Source organism: Oryctolagus cuniculus, chromosome 17 (genome assembly GCF_964237555.1).
Source record: "Oryctolagus cuniculus chromosome 17, mOryCun1.1, whole genome shotgun sequence".
Classification (NCBI taxonomy): domain Eukaryota; kingdom Metazoa; phylum Chordata; class Mammalia; order Lagomorpha; family Leporidae; genus Oryctolagus; species Oryctolagus cuniculus.
Window position 1 is genome coordinate 2,117,926 of NC_091448.1, and position 22,717 is coordinate 2,140,642.

The window sequence follows — 22,717 nt, forward strand, 5'->3', positions numbered from 1 at the left end:
GCCCTGCCCACCCAGGTCCGCCCCCACCCACCCAGGTCTTCCCTCGCCCACCCAGGTCCACCCCTGTCCACACAGCTCCACCCCATCCACCCAGGTCCTTCCCCCGCCCACCCAGGTCTGCCCCCGCCCAGCCAGGTCCACCCCTGTCCACACAGCTCCACCCCATCCACCCAGGTCCGCCCCGCCCACCCAGGTCCTTCCCCCGCCCACCCGGGTCCTACCGTGCCCACCCAGCTCCGTCCCCACCCACACAGCTCCACCCCATCCACCCAGCTCCGTCCCCATCCACCCAGGTCCTCTCCTGCCCACCCAGGTCCTCCCCTGCCCACCAAGGTCCTCCCCTGCCCACCAAGGTCTGTCTCAGCCCACACATCTTCACCCCATCTACCCAGCTCCACCCCATGCACCCAGGTCCGCCCCTGCCCACCCAGGTCCTTCCCCACCCACCCAGCTCCACCCCTGCCCACACAGCTTTGCCCCATCAACACAGGTCCGCCCCAGCTCACCCAGGTCCACCACTGCCCACCCAGGTCCTTCCCCCGCCCACCCGGATCCTACCGTGCCCACCCAGCTCCGTCCTCACTTACACTGCTCCGCCCCATCCACCCAGCTCCGCCCCATCCACCCAGCTCCACCCCCGCCCACACAGCTCCACCCCCGCCCACCCCGGTCCTCCCAGGCTCACCCAGCTCCGCCCCCGCCCACCCAACTCTGCCTCATCCACCCAGCTCCACCCCCACCCACCCAGGTCCTCTCCTGCCCACCAAGGTCTGTCCCAGCCCAAACATCTCCACCCTGCACACAAGCCCCACCCCATCCACACAGCTGCACCCCTGTCCACCCTGCTCTGCCCCATCCACCCAGCTAGTCCCCACTCACCAGGTCCTCCCCTGCCCATCCAGCTCCACCCTAGCCCACCCAGGTCCTCCCCTGCCCACACAGCTCCACCTCTGCTCACCCAAGTCCTCCCCTGCCCACCAAGGTCTGCGCCTGCCCTCACATCTCCACCCTGCACACAAGCCCCACCCCATCCACACAGCTCCACCCCTGCCCACCCAGCACAACCCCCGCCTACCCAGGAACTCTCCTGCCCCCCCCCCCAGGTTCTTGCCTGCCCACCCAGCTCTGCCTTCACCCACCAGGTCCTACCCTGCCCACCCAGGTCCTCCCCAGCCCACACAGCTCCACCCCTGCCCACACAGCTCCACCCCCATCCACACAGCTCTGCCCCATCCACACAGCTCTGCCCCGCCCTGATCCACCCCACCCCGCCTCACCTCCAGCTCCACCCCTGCCCACCCAGCTCCACCCCTGCTCACCCAGCTCCGCCCCCGCCCACCAGGTCCTCCCCTGCCCACCCAGCTCCACCCCTGCTCACCCAGGTCCTCTCCTGCCCACCCAGGTCCTCCCGCACCTACACATCTCCACCCCTGCCCACAAGCTTCAACCAATCCACAAAGCTCCACCCAGCTATACCCCCACCCACACAGCTCCACCCCCATCCACCCAGGTCATCCTCTGCCCACCCAGCTCTGCCCCATCCACTCAGCTCTGCCCCCGCCCACCCAGATCCACCCCTGCCTACACAGCTCCACCCCCACCCACCGAGGTCCTCCTCTGCCCACACTGCTCTCCCCATGCAGGTCCTCTCCTGCCCACCCAGGTCCTCCCGCACCCACACAGCTCTGCCCCTGCCCACAAGCTCCGCCCCATCCACATAGCTCTGCCCCCACCCACCAGGTCCTCTCCTGCCCACCCAGGTCCTCCCCTGCCCATAAGCTCTCTCCCACCCACCCAGCTCCACCCCATCCAAATAGCTACACCCCTGTCCACCCAGCTCCACCCCTGCCCACCCAGCTCAACCCCTGCCCACCCAGCTCAACCCCCGCCTACCCAGGTCCTCCCCTGCCCCACCAGGTTCTCACCTGCCCACCCAGCTCTGCCTTCGCCCACCAGGTCCTACCCTGCTCCTCCAGGTCCTCCCCAGCCCACACAGCTCCACCCCCGCCCACCCAGGTCCTCCCCTGCCCACACAGCTCCACCCCTGCTCACCCAGGTCCTCCCCAGCCCACACAGCTGTGCCCCCACCCACACAGCTCCAACCCCACCCAGGTCATCCTCTGCCCACCCAGCTCTGCCCCCACCCACCGAGGTCCTGCTCTGCCCACACTGCTCTCCCCACGCAGGTCCTCTCCTGCTCACCCAGGTCCTCCCCTGCCCACACAGCTCCACCCCCGCCCACCCAGGTCCTCCCCTGCCCACACAGCTCCACCCCTGCTCACCCAGGTCCTCCCCAGCCCACACAGCTGTGCCCCCACCCACACAGCTCCAACCCCACCCAGGTCATCCTCTGCCCACCCAGCTCTGCCCCCACCCACCGAGGTCCTGCTCTGCCCACACTGCTCTCCCCACGCAGGTCCTCTCCTGCCCACCCAGGTCCTCCCCTGCCCACACAGCTCCACCCCCGCCCACCCAGGTCCTCCCCTGCCCACACAGCTCCACCCCTGCTCACCCAGGTCCTCCCCAGCCCACACAGCTGTGCCCCCACCCACACAGCTCCAACCCCACCCAGGTCATCCTCTGCCCACCCAGCTCTGCCCCCACCCACCGAGGTCCTGCTCTGCCCACACTGCTCTCCCCACGCAGGTCCTCTCCTGCCCACCCAGGTCCTCCCCAGCCCACACAGCTCCACCCCCGCCCACCCAGGTCCTCCCCTGCCCACACAGCTCCACCCCTGCTCACCCACAGCTCCGCCCCCACCCACACAGCTCCGCCCCGCCCACACAGCTCTGCCCGCCCCGGCTCTGCCCTGCCCCTGGCTCCGCCCCACCCCTCTCACCCCCAGCTCCGACACCGTCTGCTCCAGCTGCTTGTTCAAGAAGTTGATGAGCCCTTGCTTCCTCTCGATCAGGATCGTGCGCCTGGAGATCTCGCTCTCGCTGTTGGTGATGAGGTCGTTGACTTTCTTCACCTCCGTGTCCAGCTCGGCGAGCGCCTTCCGGTGCGCGTCCAGCCTGCAGCTGGTGTTGGTGATGTTCAGCGTGGTCTGAGCGATTTCGCCGTCGATCTTGGACAGGTGCGTCACCTGCGCCCGCCGGGGACGCGCGCGTGAGCTGGGGTGCGGCAGGCCAGTGGCCGGCTCCTGCCTGCCCCGGGGGCCCACACAACAGGGAGACGGCCTGCCCAGGCGGATGAGAGCCCTGAGAAGCCGCTCCAGCTCAAGGACAGCGCCGTGGCCATCTGCAGCCCCTCTGCAGTCGTGTGGTCCCCCTCCTCCCAGCCCCCGAGCGTGGCCTGTGTCCTGCATCATTGCTGGCCGCCGTGCAGCACACAGCTTGTGGCCCGGCTGCCCCCCGACACCTCTGCTCCTCCTGTGACCCCTGCTGGCCCCGTGAGTGACCCCCCAGGTCAGCTGTAGCACTCAGACCCTGCCCACCTGCGGCAGACTTACTGCCCTGAGCCGCTGCTGGCCTGGCCTCTGCTGCCCGCCCACTTTGCTTAGATCCCCTGACACCTGGGTTCACAGGGGACCGCTGGACCCTCTGTCCCCCTTCAGTCTCCAGCCCCCTCCCCTGGCACGAGCCAGGCCATCCAGGGCACACTGCCTCCCCTAGCCCCCCTCCTGGGTGTCTGCTGTCCTGTGGGGACTGCCTGGCCTCCCCCCAGGACACCTGCACCTCCCTCCACTCACTGCCTCGGCCCCATGGTTGACCCCAATGCACCCTCCCTCTGGGTCCCGTCTCCAGACCAGTGATGCCATCTGTCCACCGTCTGCCCCCTTCCAGACGCGCCCTGGCCCCCAGCTCACGGGGCTCCGTGCACAGTCTGGAAATTCTAATGGCTGCGTTTGTTGGCCCACGACTCTTCACTGCCTCCTGCTGGACACTGGTGGTAGTACAGGTGTGACGCCCAGCCAGGGGCAGGGCTGGAGACTCAGGACCTGGGCACCTGGAGGCCTGGGCACCTGGGGACGGCCCCGCTGTGCTGCTGCCTCCTACCTGGCCCCCTGCAGCTTCCCCAGAGCACCCAGACACCTGCTCTGGCTGCCTGGCGGTCTTGCCCCCTTCCCAGCAAGGGACAGGCAGGAACCCCCCAGGCCTCCCAGGACACCCGAAGAGACCCAGCTGGGCCTGCTGGTTCCGGTGCTGTGTCCCTGTGTCCTTGGCACAGTCGGGCCAGCAGCGAGCTGCCTCCAAGGGCGTCTGCCAGCCAGGTGGGCGGTGACCACGCCCCTCCCTGGGAAGCCAGGTGAGCCCCGCCAGCTGTACCTGCTGTGCCCACAGACAGCACCCAGGGGTGTCGTGTGCCAGGCAGGAAAAGTTGGGCCCAGGAGCCCGGGAAGCAGGACTCACTCCTAACCTGAGGCACTTGCAGGCCCAGCTGAGTGTGTACGTGTGCGTGTCTGTGAACATGTGTGACTCTGTGAGTTTGCATGAGTGTGTGTCTGTGTGTGTAGAAAAAGTTCTAGAAGAGAAGAGAGTCCTCCCGATCCCGGGTTCTGCACCCACAAACTCAGCCGATGGGGAGAGAACTCGGTGGGTGCTGAGTGTGTGCGTGTGAGCAGGCGTTCGCGCCGTGTCACGCCCAGGTGTGATGGCTGCTCCGGACAGGGCCAGAACCCGTGCTCCACCACCTGACACACGCACACACGTGGGCGTCTGTGGAGTTCTGTGTCTGCCTCCTGGGCTCCGTGAGAGCCTTGCAGGAGCTCCCGGGGGCGGGACGGGGGCGTGGTCCTGTTTCACGGTGCTGCTCCCCCAGCCAGGAAGCACGAGGACCCCGGAATGCAGGAAGACCCACGACACACGCGGATTTGGCTGTGTGTGCGGGTGCCTGTGTGCATGTGTGTGTGTGCCTGTGTGTCTGTGTGTGTCTGTGTGTGTCTGTGTGTGCTTGTGTGTGCGTGCCCATGTGTCTGTGCATATGTGTGTGTCTCTGGGTATGTGTCCATGTATGAGCATGTGTCGTGTGTCTCTGTGTATGTGTGTGTCTCTGTGTGTGCATGTGTCATGTGTGTCTGTGTGTGTGCCTGTGTCCACGTGTCCATGTGTGTCCTTGTGTATCTGTGTCTCTGTGTGTCTGTTTCTGTGTGTGTATGTGTCTATGTGTGTTTCTGTGTGTCGTGTGTGCATGTGTGTCTCTCTGTGTGTGTCATGTGTGTCCACATGTGTGCATGTGTCCTTGTGTGTCTGTGTCTCGGTGTGTGTGTCTGTGTGTGTTTTTGTATGTGTGTGTGCATATGTCTGTGTCTCTGGGTGTATGTCCATGTGTGTACCTGTGTCGTGTGTCTGTGTGTGTGCCTGTGTCTGTGTCTCTGGGTGTGTGTGCATGTGTCTGTGTCTCTGGGTGTATATCCGTGTGTGTACCTGTGTCATGTGTGTCCGTGTGTGTGCATGTGTCTGTGTCTCTGGGTGTGTGTCCACGTGTCCGTGTATGTCTGTGTCTCTGGGTGTGTGTGCATGTGTCCGTGTGTGTACACGTGTCCATGTCTCTGGGTGTGTGTCCACGTGTCTGTGTGTGTCCGTGTCTCTGGGTGTGTGTCCATGCGTCCGTGTGTGTCCGTGTCTCTGGGTGTGTGTCCACATGTCCGTGTGTGTCTGTGTCTCTGGGTGTGTGTCCACATGTCCGTGTGTGTCTGTGTCTCTGGGTGTGTGTCCACGTGTCCGTGTGTGTCTGTGTCTCTGGGTGTGTGTCCACGTGTCCGTGTGTGTCTGTGTCTCTGGGTGTGTGTCCGTGTCCACGTGTCCGTGTGAGACACCGCCCCTCGCGGGGGAGGCCCACCATGTTGGTCTTCTCCTTCTGCAGCCGCCGCAGCAGCTGGTGGAAGTACTTGGTCATCTTGTTGGAGGTCATGTGGTCCTGCAGCTTCTCCACGATGGCGGCGTCCATCTGCCGCCGCCGCTCCAGCTCCTGCCGGATGCCCTGGCGCACGGCCTGCAGCTCCTCCGTGACCGCCGAGTGCTCCTGGCGGGAGGAGCCAGGGAGGGAGGCCGTGTCAGCATGGGCGGTGCTGTGGGCCAGCCACGGCCAGGACCACGGCCCCGGCCCGCTGCGCACCTGGTGGCTCTTGCCCAGGGCGTCCTCGGTGTCCTGCAGGGTGAGCCTGTAGGTGTTGAACTCGTTCTGCAGCGCCTCCTGCCTGCTCAGGCACTGGGCGGTCAGCTTCTGCATGAGGCCGGCCTCCGTCTCCACCCTGTTCAGGATGCGCGCCAGCTTCTCGTTCCTCTCCTCCTCCTTCATGATGGACTTCTTGTAGGCCTCGATCTCGCCGTCCACGGACTTGGCGTGGTGCTGGCACTCTCTGCGGAACGCCGGAGCAAAGCCAGTGACGCCCGGGGGGACGCCCGGGGGGAGGGGCTGCATGCGGGGACTCGGGAGGGGGAGCCCAGTCCTTGGGCCCCTGCACCCATACGGGAGACCCAGAAAAAGCTCCAGGCTCCTGGTTTCAGACCACCACAGCTCTGGCCATTGTGGGTATATGGGGAGTGAACCAGTGGATGAAAGATTCTCTTCTCTCTCTCTCTCTCTAGCTCTGCCTTTCAAATAAATACATAAATAAACCTTAAAAAAAAACAAAAAACCACGCGAGAGGGCACGCTGAAATGCTTGCAGAAATGGAAGAAGCGCGTTTGGTTCCAAAAAAGCTGTGACTCCGTCCTCAGAACCTTCGTGGGGCGTGCACAGTAGGAGTAAGGCTGCGGTTTCACGTTTGTTTTTTGCACCAAAACTAACTTCCCCTTTAATCTCCCACACTTTTAAGTGCACCCTCCTGTGCATTTTTTTAAATCACAGAGGACAGAGAAGGACCGACCCCCCCAGTCCTGCGACCACCAAGCTCCAGGAACGCCCCCCCCCCGCTCCGCCCCGCAGCAGGTCTTTCTCCAGCACCTGCTGCACACCAGGCTCTGAGCTGGGCGCCGGGGACACGGGCGGCAGAGAGGTCGCGTGTGATGTGAGGGCTCGCGGGGAGCGGAGACCCCATCGCCCTGCGTGGCTTTGGGAACCGAGGCAGCGCCCATCTCCGAGTCCCCGCGTCCCCTGCAGAAGTGACAGAGGACCCAGGGGAGCCCCTGCAAGTGGACGATGGCACTGGGACCAGCCCCCAGGCTGGACGGGGGCCAGGGCCGGGCTTCCACTCCCAGGGGACAAGGGTGCCAACACAGGTCCCATCATCCCCCAAGGGTAAACGGCCTCTCCTTCCCTCCACAGGATGTGAGAAGGTGGACGTGAGAACCTGCGGTCCTGACGAGCAGGAGGGGGCCTCGGGGTGGGGCCTGGGGGCCCGGCTGCGGAGTCCCTGGAGCTGGGGAGGCTGGGGGTGTCCTGCCCAGGCCCTCCCGCGCGTCCCCGCGGGTGCCCGCACCTGAGCGCCTCCAGGATGGCCCGGTGCTCCTCGTCACGGTGCTTCATGCTCACCAGGCTGCTGGCCCACTGCCGCAGGACGCGCTGCTTCTCCATGCTGATGGCCGCGATCTCCGTGCACGCCTGCGGTGGACAGCGGCTCACATGGCACCGGGCCGGCCACCAAGCGCACAGGCCGCACAGGATGGCTGCTCTCTCTGCCCGTGAGGGCGGCCGGTCACACAGCGCCAGGCCGGGCAGCAAGGGTCCAGGCCGCACAGGATGGGCTGAGTGGGGGCCCAACAGCTCCACGGGAAGCAGGTGTGAGTTGTGAGTGAGCGGGGGCTCTGTGGGGGCACGAGGCCCACCTGACTGGGAGTTGGGGGCAGGAGGTGCCGAGGGCCTGGCAGCTGGGGCTGAGGCCCTCCTGGGACATTGCGGGGGGCAGGTGCCCAGCTGGGAGAGGCCTGGGGCCCGTGGAGGGTGGCTCAGGGGTTCCTCCCGAGGGGGAGGAGAGCTCCAGTGTGCTCAGGGCACAGAGGTCCCGGGCGGCACAGGAGCCCTGCTGAGCTCTTGGCAGCCTGTCTGGGGCATTCCCCGGGGCAGGTCACCTCGCCCAAGTGCCCCAGCGGCAAGATGGGCACCTCCTGGGCTGTCAGGCGCCTTGGGGCTGACACCTGTGGCCCAGCCTCGGCCCAAGTGGCATCGGCAGTGTCCCCGAGGTGTACCCCGGCCACGGGGAGCGGTTCCTGTGGAAGGTGGGAGGGCGCGCCCGCCCCAGGGCCCACTCTCAGAACCACCTGTCCTCCCCTGTCACAGGGCGCTGAGGCCCGCGGGAGGCAGCGCGAGTCCTGGGAGGCCGGGAGCTCCTCGCTGCTCCACTGACCCGCGAGCAGGTCGAGGTAGAAAGAAGCTGCGGGATTTAGTGCACTCTCTTTGTTTTTCTTTTAAAAGGAAGAAAAGGGGCTGGTGCCGTGGCGCAGTGGGCAAAGCTGCCGTCTGCAGTGCCAGCATCCCATATGGGCTCTGCTTCGAGTCCCGGCTGCTCCACTTCTGATCCAGCTCCCTGCTAATGCACCTGGGAAAGCAGCGGAAGACGGCCCAAGTGCTTGGGCCCCTGAACGCACTGTCACTGTGCCTGAGTGTAATGGACAGGAACGTTAGCCACATCCTGGGTGCCTGGCCATGCCGGAAGAAAGCCCACCAGCAGCTGTGGGGCCGTGGGGGCCAGGGCGTGGCCGCCGCTCACTGCCCCTGAGCCCGGCTCCCATCAGCCGGCTCCCATCAGCCGGCTCCGCTTCTCTGCTCGTTTGAGTGAGGTCTGCCGTGTGCCTGACTCAGGATGGCCACGCTTCTGGGTGCCGGGGATGGCAGCTGGGAGATGGGGGCAGGGACGGACAGAGGCCTGACCAGGTGTCCAGAGCACCCAGGTGCCTCCCACCCCTGACTGACCAGCATCTTGCGCTCTCTCCGCCCCCGCCCCGCGGCGTCCGGGCGGCGCACGGGGCTGGCGGCCCCCAGCTCCGCAGGGCCTTGTTGGTGCTGTGGTCCCCCTCCTGCTCCAGCCCCCCAGGTCCCCGCCTGTCCCAAGGCCCGATCTCACCCGGAATCTCTGTTTCCAGGCGGACACAGCCCTGGGCTCACGACTGCGCCGTGGCCGGCCAAGCGTTCACACTAGGCATTGCTGGGCCTCCGTGGGCCTCCGAGGTTCGCCTGCCTACTCCGGGCCCCAGGGACCCATTCTCACCTCTGCTTTTCCCTCAGGGGAGGGGAGTCCATGCCAGGTCCCGCCCCACCTGCCTTGCCAGGCCTCCCGCGTGGAGTGTGCCAGCCCTCTGGGTGTTCCTCGCTCGTGGCCCGCCACGGATCCTCCCAAGGCAATTTGTGGCCAACTCCCAATTAAACTCCAAAACCGTCTGTTAACCAAAACCTTGCTCTCCCCTCCCCCCGAGGCTCCGGGCACTCAGCTGCTGGGATGGGAGCCCTGGGGGCCCTGGGGCCCCGCCCCCGCCTCTACCACCTGTGGGTTCGGCCTCTCTCAGTCACGGAGAGGCCACTCCCCCTTTACGTGGCCCCTGCCCCGTGAATGCAGACAGTGACTCAGATTTAAAGAAAAAAGTCACGGTAGCTTTGGTTTCTGTGTCACCGCCACAGAGCTGAGCCCGGCCGAGTGACCTCTGCTCCCTGGCTGCACCCTGGGGGAAGCCCACGGGGGCCCCCTCGGGCAGGCTGGCAGGTGCAGGGCAGTGCAGGGGGGCGCTGGGAGGGCAGACTCCCCGGGGCCCCTGCAGCCCCCCGCGGCTGCCTCAGAAATGAACCAGAAATGAACGGCGACTGTCCCCGGTGTGTCGGGGCGTGGGCAGACACTCAGGGCCTGGCTTTGGACCTCCGGGAGCTGGCTGACGGGCAGCGGGGGCGAGGTTGGTCCCAGGCACGGGAGTGGCCGTGGAGGCGCACCCAGGGGCCCGGCACTCACCTTGCTCACCGCGTTCCTCAAGACCCGGGTGTCCTCGGCTTGGGCCACGTACTGAGTCTCAAACAGGGCCACGTTCTCCTCCAGCTGGTTGGCCCGCGTGGTGAGCTGGTCCACGTACAGGTCCTGGGAGCGGGGTGGGGGGGCAGACGCGGGCGCCGTGAGGCAGAGGCCGCTGCACCCCAGGGCCGCCGGGAGGGTGCGGGGTGGCCGTGCGGGGCGGGGGGGGGGGGCTGCAGAGCACCTGCTTCTTCTTCTCCATCTCCGCCCGCGCCCGCTCGGTCTCGGCCTTCTTCACCACCTGCTTCATCACGCAGATGTCGTCCCGCACGTCCTGGTCGATGCTTTGCAGGTAGAACAGCTGCAGCGCCAGGTTCTCCATCTCCGTCTGCAGGGCCGCCACTGCGGGGAGGAGGGCGGGGCTGCTCCAGCACCTCCCGCGCCCGCCCGCCGGCCCAAGGGCGGCTGCAGCGTCCGACCCAGGCCCCGTGCTCAGCTTCCACTCCTTACCGCTCAGACCTGAGCCATCTTGGACGGATCCCAAGTTTCTCAGGAGGAAACCAGAGTGTGACGGACAGCTCGGCTCCCCGGGAGCCCCGGGGCTGCCGAGACAGCCACGTCCCCACCCCCCCACCCCACTCAGAGCGCTCAGGAGGGACGGGGACTGACTGATTTGACAAGACGGCCATGAGGTTGAGTGACAGGCCGAGGCCGCCGATTCGTGCAGGCAGCGCAGCCGCAGGGGAGCGGCGGGGGAGCGGCGCGTGCTCACTGCCCGCAGCGTCCCTCTCCAGCGACAGGTCCAGCAGGAAGTGGAGTGACAGGTGCAGAGGTCGCCAGGAGAATGCTGGCTCCGAGTCGGGTGTTCTGGGCGGACAGCACGTCAACCGCAGAAAGACCTCCTGAGAGCGGAGAAGGCTCCTGCCTGGCGACCGGGGCGAAACGCTTGGGGTGAGCAGGGAGACGGGCGGGGGCTGTGTGGTTACAACTCGCAAGCTGGGGCGCCTCGGGGTGCAGCCGCAGTGTCGCTTTGGGTCCCGCTTCTCCATTTCCAGGCCAACTTCCTGCCAACGCCTCCTGGGACAGCAACGGATGCTGGCTCGGTGCTCCGGCTCCCGTCACCCATGCGGGAGGCCCGGATGGAGTTCCGGGCTCCTGGCTTCGGTCTGGCCCAGCGCTGGCCGTTGTGGGCATGTGCAGGGTGAACCAGCGCGTGGGGGATCTCTCTCTCTCTCTCTCTCTCTCTCTCTCTCTGATAACAATAGGAGCGACGCGCGCGTTTGTTTGCTAAGTTCCGACGAACGTTCCCTGCAGGGTCTGCTTGTCTTCCTCTCGGTTCGCTTTTGTCCTTACAGGTTCCTGCTGTGTTTGATCCCGGACGCCGGACACCGAACACCGGACACCGGACGCCGGACGCCGGACGCCGGACACCGGACACCGGAAGTGTCCTTCATCAGCCTTCTTCAAAACGTTCTGAGACGCCTGCACAGTCTTCCCGCAGCAATGTCGGGAGTCACGGGCTTCCCGGGTCTGGATCTGGAACCGTGTCCAGCCCACGTTGTCCAGAGAAGGCAGCAAAGCCCGCAGCGGGAGACACAGCCCCCAAAGGGGGAGAGCACACGCACACACAGGTACACACATGTGCACGCAGGTGGGGTGCACACACATACATGCAGGTGTTCATGTATATACATATGTGTGCACACACGCATACACATGCACACAGATGCATGAAGGTGCAAACACATATACACATATGTGCACACATACAAGCATGTATACACACATGTATGCACACACATATACACACACAAATGCATGCAGGTGCACACACATATACACATATGCACACACATGATGCACGTGTACACACATGCAAGTGCACACACACGTGCACACAGGTGGGGTGCACACACATGCATACACACATTCACACAGACACATGCAGGCGTAAACACACACATATGGGCACACATGCAAGCACACATACACACACATGTGCACACACATACACAGACACAAACACATGCAGATGCACACACATACACATATGTGCACACACATGCACGCAGCCACATGCAGGTGCACACACATGCACACGCACGTGCACACCCGCCTGCCTGCCATGTGAGTTTGCCCGGATGTCCAAGAACTTGACCTTCAAAGAGTGTCAGGCACTGCCCTCAGGGGGGCCCCAGGGGCCGGGCCAGGGACTCTTGAATCCTGAGTTGCTGCTTTTTTCCAAAATAAGCAAATCAAGAATTCCTGAGAGGAATTCGAGTTCACCCAGCAACCCCCGAGGGACTTCAGCTGCAGCCGCACTGACTTTCTCGGGGTCCACACGGCGCCCCCGCCCACCCACGCCGAGTCACGGGGTCTCTGCTGCCCCTGGGTGGGCTCAGCCCCTGCTCCCTCCCAGCTGCTGCGGCCGCTCTGGGCGGCATCGTTTACAACCGGTGTTTGCACAGACATCACGCGCATGGAGGAAAAGCTCACACCCGGCGTCCAGCTCCTTGATGGATTTCCCAGGACTCTGCACTTTCTTCCCATCAGGCCCTGGGAGCCTCTGGGCAGACGCCCCTGGGTGGCGCCCACCACTAGGGCCTCGTTTCTCTCCCCTGCCGGGACCTCCAGGGAGCGCGGGCGCGGGCTGGGCGCAGGTGCCTTCCTCCGAGTCACAGGCACTCGTGATCACCGCCGACACCGCACGTCCTCCTTCTCCTCCTCCTCTTCCTCCTCCTCCGCGCCTTGGGGAGCACGAGAAGCACCCCAGTGGCATTCGTCCGGAAAGCCTCCTCCCCTTCCTGGACTGATGGCACCATGATCAGACCGGGGAACTTCCTAGCGGCAGTCATCCCCGAGTTCCGAGTGAATCTTGCTCTCCCACGTCTGGCACCACACCCGCTGTGCGGGCGTTCTCTTCGCGTTTCCACACCTGCCGCTGGCTTTCATGGCCACCTCACGGCCTGGGGAGGGTCTCCGGAAGCCCACCGGGGCCCCGCCCAGCACGGGCACCCATAGGGGACGTCAGATGCTTCCACAGCATCGTGACTGTCTTCAGCGGTGGCATCGGAACCGCGCGCGGCTCCCTCGGAATGAAACGATGAAGCCTGGCCTGGCCGCGCCCTGGACGATGCCAGAGGCCGCCAGCCGGCTCGGACAGGCAGTCGTTTCCGTCAGCAAAGCCCCTGATTCCTGTCTTCTGCTGCACCAGCTTCTGCGTTCCACCTTCCCCAATCTCCTCTTCCCGACTCCTCCTGCGTCTGCGGCGGGAGGTTCCGCTCCCAGCCTTCTGGACAACACCGTGCCCGCTGCACCAGGGGCGTTCACGTGCGCATCCAGGGAGCTGCCGAGGGCCGTGCATGGGGCCTGGGCAGCCCCTGCTGGCCGGCTGCTCACAGCCAGATCCGTGCAGCTCAGCCCCGTATGCGAGGCTTGGGGGAAACAGAGGTAAAGAAACGAATGGCAGGAAAAGCAGCAAGGGAGAAATGATGTCGGGCTCACCCCGGAACCCGGGCAGGGCCTGGGCGGGGCCAGGGCAGGGCTGTGGGCGGGGCCTGGGCGCTCTTGCAAAGGCGGCCCTGGGTCCCGGCTCCCAGTGCTTCCAGTGCCGCCGGGCGTCGATGTCTTCTTCCGGCCTCTGGCTGCCTCGTCTTTGTGTCTGCGCTCACAGTGTCCCCCCCATCCCCATCTTGGCGAGGGGCTGTGCTCTGAGACCTGGGACGCCAGGTGCTGGGCTTCCCCAGGCCCAGGGCCCCTCTTCTCACAGGGATGACCATCACAGCAGTCAATCCTGCCGCTAGTGCCCGGCTCCCACCTGCCTGGGTCTGCGCCGAGCCCGGCTCTGCCTCACCTGGGGTCCCGTGGCCGACATCGGGATGTGAGGGTTTAGTACCTGCCAGGTGAGGTGGGGGACTGTGGGCGTCCTCCAGGGGCCAGGCCCCATGTGTCCGCTACAGGCTGGTGCAGGGGCAGCAGCCCCCATGGTCAGGATCACAGCCTGCCTGGAGGCCTGGGCTGTGGCCCAAGGCCCAAGGCCAGGGGTCTGCCGTGGGGGCTGGGCGGGACCACGTAGGGGCGGCGGGGCTGGTGTCCCTTCCCCACTAGGTCCCTGCTCTGTCACAGGTGCAGAAGAGAACGCGGCTCCACCGTCTCGGAGGGTCGGTCTCTTTAAGGTGCTTTCTATAAATTTGGGGGTTCTTGGGGACAGGTTCTGTCTGCTCCCTCAACTCTGAAAGTCCCAGAATTCCTGCACTCCTCAGGGCCCCAAAATGCTTCTTCCCAGGGTGACTGGGAACGCGGGGCGTCTGGTGGTGACACGGGACAGCACCGGGCCGCTCCTGCCGCCTGCACCCCCACGCCGCCTCCAGCTGGGAGCTGCCGCACAAAACCCCGGCGCCTCTGTGCGCGCACGGGTCCTGCCTGCCCCCCCCCAACTCGCCCGTGTGCGCGCGCCCCCGGCGCCCCCCAGGACTCCTTACGCCGTCTGCGCTCCTGGCTGGCGGCCGCGCTGGTCTTGGCGTGGAGCGCGCGCGCGCTCTGCAGCTCCTCCTCCTTCTGCCGCCGGGCGCACGCGGCCACCGAGTAGCGGTCGTGGCTCCTCTCCAGCTGCATCTGCAGGCGCGCCAGGTGCTGCTGGACCCCGTAGAGATTCACGCCCAGCTCCTGCCGCTGCGCTCGGCTCTGCTTGTTGGCCACCTCCTGCACGAGCGGAGGGCGGACCCGGGGTCACGGACGTGGAGCAGGCGCGGGGCGGGGGGCGCGGGCTGGACGGATACGCACCAGTTCTTTCACTTCGAGCCTCAGCTTTTCGATCTGTCGGCTGAGGTAGTTCTTTAGGGCAGTCTGGAACCTGATCATCAGGGGCTAAAGTGCAAAACCAGAGGCGACCGTTACCGTCCACACCCGCTCGGGGCCCCCAGGCTGGACGCTCCCCGCCGCGGCCCGAGAACCCCGCTCTGGAAGCCACAGTTCAAGTCTTGTCCCTGGCTCTGCAGAACGGAGCGCGGACTGGTGTGAGCTGGGGCCGGGGCTGTGGTGGGCAGTGTCCCTGGCCGCCAGCACCAGACCAGTGCCCGGACAGCTTCCCCACGCAGCCCAGCCTCCTCCTCACAGTGCTGGAGCCGTGCCATTTTTGGGCTTTGAATCGCATCAAGATGGCCTTTGCTGTTTGCACCGGGGTGGGACGGCAGTTGGAGGCTGGCTGCACCCAAGCCAGTGGCTCCGTGGGGGGGACTGCCCGCAGCCCTGCCTCCCGGCAGGAGGAGACACTGCTGCTGCCACACAGCCTGTGGTGCCCAGGACAGCCCCTGCCACGAGAGCGACCCGGCCCCAGCTGGCAGTGGGGACCCCCCCCCGCTCAGCAGGTGACTGTGCAGAGCGGGGGTGGGGAGAGAACAGGAGGGGGCAGCTGCAATGCAGGGGGCGGAAGAGGCCCAGGCGAAAGTGAGACCCGAGACTACTCACGTGGTTTGGGTCCAGAACCAGCAGCTGAGTTCCGTCGTCAGCAGCCTCGGCACTGCCCTGGGACTCCGTTCTGTCCCCTGGGGTCTCTTCCTCGGTGGGCAGCCGCTGGATCCTGTCCAGGAAGCTTGCCAGGGGTCCCTCCGGAGACAGCACTGGGGCCGGATGGGCAGGCACCGCAGGGGTCGGTGGAGAGAGTGGGCGTCAGCCAGCAGAGCTGCTCCACCCTCACGCAGCGCAGAAATCACCCGCGTGGCTCGCGGTTCAGAGTGACGGGCAGGGGGCTCTGGGTGCTGTCGGCAGGGTCTACAGAGGGGTCAGCTTCTCAAGGTGGACAGGAAAGAAACTCATTGTGCAGCTGCCCGTTAGAGTGGACGCCAAGGGGGCCGCCTACTGGTGCCCTGGCTTTGATCTTTCTTTTAATGTATCTTTTGAAAGAGATTCATTTATTTGAAAGAGAATGACAGGAGAAAGAGAGAGAGAGGGAGGGAGGGAGAGAGATTTTCCACCTGCTAGTTCACTCCCTAAACGGCTGCAATGGCCAGAGCTGAGTCAGACTCAGGATCCAGGAACTATATCCGGGTCTCCCACATGGGTGGCAGGGGCTCAAGCATTTGAGCCATCACCTGCCGCCTTCCCAGGCGCATTAGCGGGGAGCTGGATCCGAAGCGGAGCAGCCGGGGCTGGAGCCGGCGCTCGATACTGGATGCCGGCCGGTGTCACAAGCGTGGCTCACCCTGCTGCACCACACACCGGTCCCTTGACTTTTTTAAGAAATGGAAGAGAGCTGATCAGACTGAAAAGGAGAGGACATTGTCCACAAGGCCCTGGTGGCCGCCTTTTTGTCCGTCTGGGTTGGAGAGACCCCTGCTCTGTTTTCTGTGAAACTTGGGTGTTGTGAGCTGGGCCTGGGGGTGTTTGTGACGTGGAGACTGCTCTCCTGGGTCTCCACAGCCCTGGGACACAGGCACCAAGGAAACACACACAAAGGCCCGCACAGCCTTTGAAACCAGCGGGCAGGTGTGCACTGGGTGGGGGGCGGTCCCCAAGCCCCTCTGGGAGACCCGGAGGCAGGGAGGCGTGGCCGTGGGGGTGGGGCAGCTGGGACTCTGTCAGCTTTGGGTCCCAGTCAGGGCCCTGCTCTGGCACCTACCCCGTTGCTCAGCGACTGTGGGGTCCCTGTCTGTAAGATGGAGGGGTCCCCCCTTTGCAGGCTTGTGCGAGCGCTCAGTGGGGGGACACAGTCGGCTCCGTCATGCCCAGCCCCCTGCTGTTGGCACATGTGTCGTCCGGTGGGCTGGCCGGCGGTACCTGACTCCTGCGAGAGGGGCTCTTCCGTGCCCGGGAGGAGCTCGCCCAGCTCCGAGGACAGGACGCTGCTCCCTTGGCTCAGCCTCAGGTCCCTCCCCCGGTGGCCTCGCTGCAGCTGGGCCTGCAGTGGAAACAGCCGGAGCTGAGTGGAGGGGGCTGGCGCCGCGGGCTGCCCCTGAGAAGCCAGCGGGGCCATTAGGGCCTCGGACACTGTTCGGAGCTCCTGACTGTGCAGCCGGTCAGAGTAGGAGGCCTCTACTGGTCCCCCCAGGCCCCAGGCACGGTCTCTGCCCCCGACACTGAGGCCCCAGGCTTGTGGGTGCCACGGGTCCTGCCCCCCGCTAGGGCTGGGAGGCGGCCTCTGTGAGCCCCCGGCTCTGGGTAGGGCCCCCAGGGGACGGCTTCTTCCCCTCCTTCAGACCCTTCTCCTCTGTGGTCTCCGTGGAAGGCACCTGCCCCACCTTACAGCCCTGGCTTCCACTCGTTTGGAACAGACACTTCCGGTCACCCCTGCGGGCGGCTGGTGACCGCTGGTGCCCACGGAGGACACTGCCCAGACACCCTCGCCTTGAGCACCGGTCCTGTCACCCGAGGGGGCAGCATCGGGCAGGCTGGCCCTGGCTGTGGGTGCCCAGGTGCTGGGGGCACGAGGACAGTCAGGGCCCAGAGCCAGAGGCCGCCCTGCGAGGTCCAGGGTGCAGCTGGCGAGGGCCCCGCTCACTGCCCAGCTCCTGGGCTCTCCCTGGGTGCCTTGCCTCCCTGTGATTAGAGAACTGCTTCCTGGGAAGTTTCTAGAAGCCAGGCCGGAGGTGCAGACCCCACATTTTGTGTCACTGATTCCCAGGGCGTGGTTTGGTCATGCATTTGTCACCTGCACTCATGGAGCTAGCTTAATGAGGGGCACCAGGGACCACGTGCCTTCCTCTACCTTGTCACCGCCCTGGGGGGAGTGGGTGGGGCCTTCCTCCACCTTGTCACCGCCCTCAGTGTACCAGGCTGGGGGAGCAGGTGGGGCCTTCATGGTCTTAGCCACTGCCAGGGTGGGACCACGCCTGCCCCAGGAGGTGTGTGGCCTCCCCCCACTTCCAGAACAATGCAAACCTCGGGCCCACGGGTGGGGCTGGGGGAGGAGGAGGGGCTGCTTGAGCAAGGTGTGACTGCGTAAGCTTGTGTGTGCTGTGGCTGCGAACACTGTGTGCATAAGTGGTGGCTGGGAGTGTAGCCGTGACGCGTCTGTTCCGCGCCCGTCTGTTCCGCGCCCGTCTGTTCTGTCTCATTCCACCGAGAGGGCCTGGGAACGGTGACACCCTGTGGCACTGAGAGGACCCTCAGATCTTAAATTCCATTTTCCATGAAACAAAACAGCACCCAAAGCTATGTCTGCCTCTAGGGTTGGGCAGCCTGCTCCAGGAGCAAGGACACGCTGAGAAGCATGGGTGGGGGAGCCAGCGCCAAGGGGCCAGCAGTGGCCAGTGCTCGCCAGGGGCCATTTGAGCCTCAGATGCAGTGACCGCGGTGGCTGAGGCCCAGCGGACAGTCCTGGAGCCCCCAGTACACGGCGACAAGGTACACTGGGAGAGGGAGGGAGGAGGCGTTCGCTCAGCTCCAGGGCCCTGGGTGCTTATCTCACCACGCAGGGCTGTGCTACCATCTGAGAAACCAAGCACTGTGCCAGACCAAGCACTGTGCCAGACCAAGCACTGTCCCAGACCAAGCACTGTGCCAGACCAAGCACTGTCCCAGACCAAGCACTGTGCCAGACCAAGCACTGTCCCAGGCCAAACACTGTCCCAGACCAAGCACTGTCCCAGACCAAACACTGTCCCAGACCAAGCACTGTCCCAGGCCAAACACTGTCCCAGACCAAGCACTGTCCCAGACCAAACACTGTCCCAGACCAAGCACTGTCCCAGGCCAAACACTGTCCCAGACCAAGCACTGTCCCAGACCAAACACTGTCCCAGACCAAGCACTGTCCCAGGCCAAACACTGTCCCAGACCAAGCACTGTCCCAGACCAAGCACTGTCCCAGATCAAACACTGTCCCAGGCCAAACACTGTCCCAGACCAAGCACTGTCCCAGACCAAACACTGTCCCAGACCAAGCACTGTCCCAGGCCAAACACTGTCCCAGACCAAGCACTGTCCCAGACCAAGCACTGTCCCAGAGCGCCCAAGGAGAACGGGGGAGGGGGTGGGTGCTGGGGGCGAGCACAGGGCGGACACAGCCGTGGCGTCTGCAGACGGCACCGCGTCCTCCTCACCGCCTCCACGCACCAGGTGCGCGTCCTCAGCCTGCTGGGAGGGAGGCGTCCGCCCGGCTCCCCATGCAGCGGGCGCCTCAGTGCAAGGAGAGACGGAGGCTCCAGCTGGGCAGGCAGGCAGAGAAAAGCCAGGACGGCTTCCTGGCCGGGAGGGGACCCAGTGACCACCTGTGTCCTCTGAGGGCTGGGCCAGCCACATGACAAACGACCTAGGAGTTTAGGGTTTGGCAACGTTGTGGAATATCAGGATAATACACACAAACTGGCGGTATATTTACCTACCGGCCACAAACCATTGGGCATCATATGTAAGAACATAAAAAAACCAGGGCCAGCGCTGTGGCGTAGCGGGTAAAGCCGCCACCTGTGGTGCCAGCATCTCATATGGGCACCTGTTCGAGACCCGACTGCTCCGCTTCCAATCCAGCTCTCTGCTATGGCCTGAGCAAGCAGAAGAAGATGGCCCAAGTGCTTGGGCCCCTGCACCCACGTGGGAGACCTGGAAGAAGTTCCTGGCTCCGTCCATTGCGGCCATCTGGGGAGTGAACCAGCGGATGGAAGACCGCTCTCTCTCTGCCTCTCCTTTCTCTCTCTCTCTCTCTCTCTCTCTCTGGCTCTCCTCTCTGTGTAACTGTGGCTTTCAAGTAAAATAAATACATCTTAAAAAAAAAAAAAAGAACATAAAAAACCGTGAGGCCTGCGCCGCGGCTCACTAGGCTAATCCTCCGCCTTGCGGCACCGGCACACCGGGTTCTAGTCCGGGTCGGGGCGCCGGATTCTGTCCCGGTTGCCCCTCTTCCAGGCCAGCTCTCTGCTGTGGCCCAGGAGTGCAGTGGAGGATGGCCCAAGTGCTTGGGCCCTGCACCCGCATGGGAGACCAGGAGAAGCACCTGGCTCCTGCCATCGGATCAGCGTGGTGCGCCGGCCGCGGTGGCCATGGGAGGGTGAACCAACGGCAAAGGAAGACCTTTCTCTCTGTCTCTCTCTCACTGTCCACTCTGCCTGTCAAAAAAAAAAAAAAAAATGAAATTCTCAGGGATAAATCTGACAAGAGGTGTGCAAAAGACTTGCACGTTGTCAAGTAAATAAGTTCTGAATTAATGGTTGTGGGGGCTGGTGTCGTGGCACAGCGGGTGAGGCTGTCATCTGTGACACCACATCCCATGTGGGTGCCAGTTCCAGTCCCAGCTGCTCCACTTCCGATCCAGCTCCCTGCTGTGGCCTGGGAAAGCAGCAGCAGATGGCCCAGGTCCTTGGGCCCTGCACCCACATGGGAGACCTGGAGGAGGCTCCGGGCTCCTGGCTATGGCCTGGCCCAGTGCTGGCTGTTGTGGCCATTTAGGAAGTGAACAAACAGATTGTGGGGAGCAACTCAGACCAGACTAAGTTACTGGAATTAAGACTTATTCTATGCATCTGCTCTCCCACAATATGGCGCTGAGAAGGAAGTAACAACTTCTATGCAGCTGCCTCTCACCAATTTGATTGACTGAGCTGCAGGAGCTGATCTTGCTCCTGATTGGAGGAGAGCAGCGTACTCGGTGTGTGGGTAGCAGAGTTGGGATTGGTGGAAGAGGACTATAAAGGAGGAGAGAGACAACATGCACCAGGAACATCTAGGGGGAACATCTATCTGAAGGAACACCTGTGCAGCCCCCGAGAGAGCCGGCCGGCGGTGTGCCGCTCCCCCGCGGAAGTGGGGAAAGTGGCAGGGGGACCGCCCTTCCACGGAGGTGGAAGGGATAGTAGCCAACCCGGGAAGAACCAGCAGCAAACCCGGGGAGGGCCGAGCAGACGAAAGAACAGCACAGGGTCCTGTGTCGTTCCTCCACGAAGACGGGGAGCGACATAATGGTGCCGTGACTCGGATATGAAGCCTAGGCAGGGTTTAGTGTCGTTCCTCCGTGAAGAGGGGGAGCGACAACAGATGGAAGACCTCTCTATCTCCCCTCTCTGTAATGATGATTTTCCAAAATAGGATAAATCTTTAAAAAATGAATGAATGAATGAATGAATGGTGGTGACCTGATTTCTCCTCACTACAGATAACCATTCCCTGCTTTGAAGAAATACCCCCCCCCCCACACACATACAGAGCATCTCATAAAATCTGTATTCCGTGCCCAGGGCTGCAGCCGGCCGCTCCAGGGAGCACAGGGCACGGTCAGGCTGGGGTGCCCGAGGGCCTGTGTCGCCTGCTGGACGCAGAGGGCACAGCTCCCCCCGGCCCCGTGGCATCCGCCATGGTCCCCCCAGGAGCCTCGGCCTGAGGGAATGCCAGGTGCATCTGAGCACAGGGACTTCCGACCAATCGTCCCGTCCAATCAAGGCCTCAAGGGCCCGGGCTGCTCGGAAGTGAACCTGTCTGTGCTCAGAGCCGCCCCGGACACCTGGACCCTGTGGAGGCGGCCTGGGCACGCCCTGGCACGCAGCGAGGCAGTGGCTGGGTTCTGGTGGCGGGCTGCCGTGAACGGCAGGGAGGGGACGGCCAGCAGCGGGCAGCTCCATCGCGTGCCGTAGCAAAGGAGCTGGGCCCAGGACTCGTCTCTGAGCCAACCCCGTGGGGCTTTCTTCCCCTAGCAGAGACAGGAAGCCAACACGGATGGGGAGAGGGAGGAGAAGTGGGGGCCGCCTCCATGGCCTCCTCGTTCCAGTGCTGGCGTTGTTTGTGGACTCAAACACAACATTTTAAAAGGGGTAGAAAGAAAACTCACTGGGGCCGGTGCTGTGGTGCATTGGGTTAAAGCCCCAGCCTGCAACGCCGGCTTCCCATACGGGCACCGGTTCAAGTCCTGGCTGCTCCGCTTCCAGCCTCCAGAGAACTTACTTGAACCAGGGGCCACCACGTTGGCTGGGCCGGGGGCTGCCCGTGCGTGGCTGGGGTGTGGGGACACTGGGAGAGCTGGGCTGCGGCAGCAGATCCCCAAACTAAGACAAAGCCCCCCACCACGGGCAGTAGGAGCCTGGCTCAGATCAGAACCCAGGGCTACTCACCAGCTGGCTGACGGTGGGTGTCAACGCGCCTGGGCCCATGGCCGGCTGGGCGGGCTTGGCGGCGGGCGCATGGGGTCCCTGCGGCTCTGCGGGCGTCTCTAGGGGGGTGGCATCCCTGCTCGTCCTCTGGTCCGGCTCTCTGGGGCCCACCTCGGCAGGCAGCTCCTGGGTGCTGACGTCTGAGTAGGCGGTGTCCATGGAACTGACCTGCCCTTCGGGGGACTGTGACTCCACGTCGGACGACAAGTCCTCTTCAGAACCCCACTCCTCCTCCAAGTTGGCTTCCGGGGCCTTGGGAGCTTCCCCTTGGGGCGTGCCGCCGCCAGCCTGCTGGCCGCCGCCATCCTCTTCGCCTTCCCCGTGGGCCCTGTCGACCCCTTCAGGAGGCTCGGCGTCTGTCTGTTCCTGGCTCTGGGGTCGCGTGGCAGAGGGCAAACCAGGAAGCTGCCATCAGGCACTGTGGGAGGGTCCAGGCCAGCACCGGGAAGAATGCTGCCCGCCCTCACCCACCCGCACCCCTGCCTGCTTCTCGGGCACTCAGGGCCACCCAAGGACATCCTGGGTCCAGGACGGGCACGCCCAGACTGACCCTCCCCGCCGGGAGCTGTACCGGGGCGCCATCCTGGCTCTGCGCCTCCACGTCCTCCTCGGCCGGGGACCCTCCTTCCGGCTGAGACCTGGGTGATAGGAAACACGTGCCCCGTTTCCAGCCTCTTCGAGCCTTGGGGGCGGTGGCTGCTGGCTGGGCTCACTGACCCCTCTCAGGGTGCCCAGTGTGCTCCCAGCAGCCCAGGTAGTGGTCACCCCATCCCTGAGGGGACCTGCAGGGTGGGGGGCCATCCCGGAGGGGCGGGTCTGTGAGGGCAGGGGG

At 64.4% G+C, this 22,717-nt stretch overlaps 1 protein-coding gene across 3 annotated transcripts in view; it reads right to left on the bottom strand.

Annotated features, from left to right (window-relative positions):
- CCDC40 (coiled-coil domain 40 molecular ruler complex subunit) overlaps positions 1-22,717 on the bottom strand; it is a 30,833-nt gene that overhangs the window by 7,571 nt on the left and 545 nt on the right. Inside the window, exons 2-13 of one of the 3 annotated variants that reach the window (XM_051830482.2) lie at positions 22,436-22,523; positions 21,847-22,257; positions 16,589-16,709; positions 15,281-15,432; positions 14,597-14,680; positions 14,296-14,515; positions 10,059-10,216; positions 9,818-9,940; positions 7,364-7,485; positions 6,058-6,301; positions 5,782-5,964; positions 2,840-3,085 (exon numbers count right to left, since the gene is read on the bottom strand). In XM_051830482.2, the coding sequence (XP_051686442.2) occupies positions 2,840-3,085; positions 5,782-5,964; positions 6,058-6,301; positions 7,364-7,485; positions 9,818-9,940; positions 10,059-10,216; positions 14,296-14,515; positions 14,597-14,680; positions 15,281-15,432; positions 16,589-16,709; positions 21,847-22,257; positions 22,436-22,523 (2,152 nt within the window). The other 2 variants (XM_051830483.2, XM_051830484.2) reach the window with 2 other exon arrangements.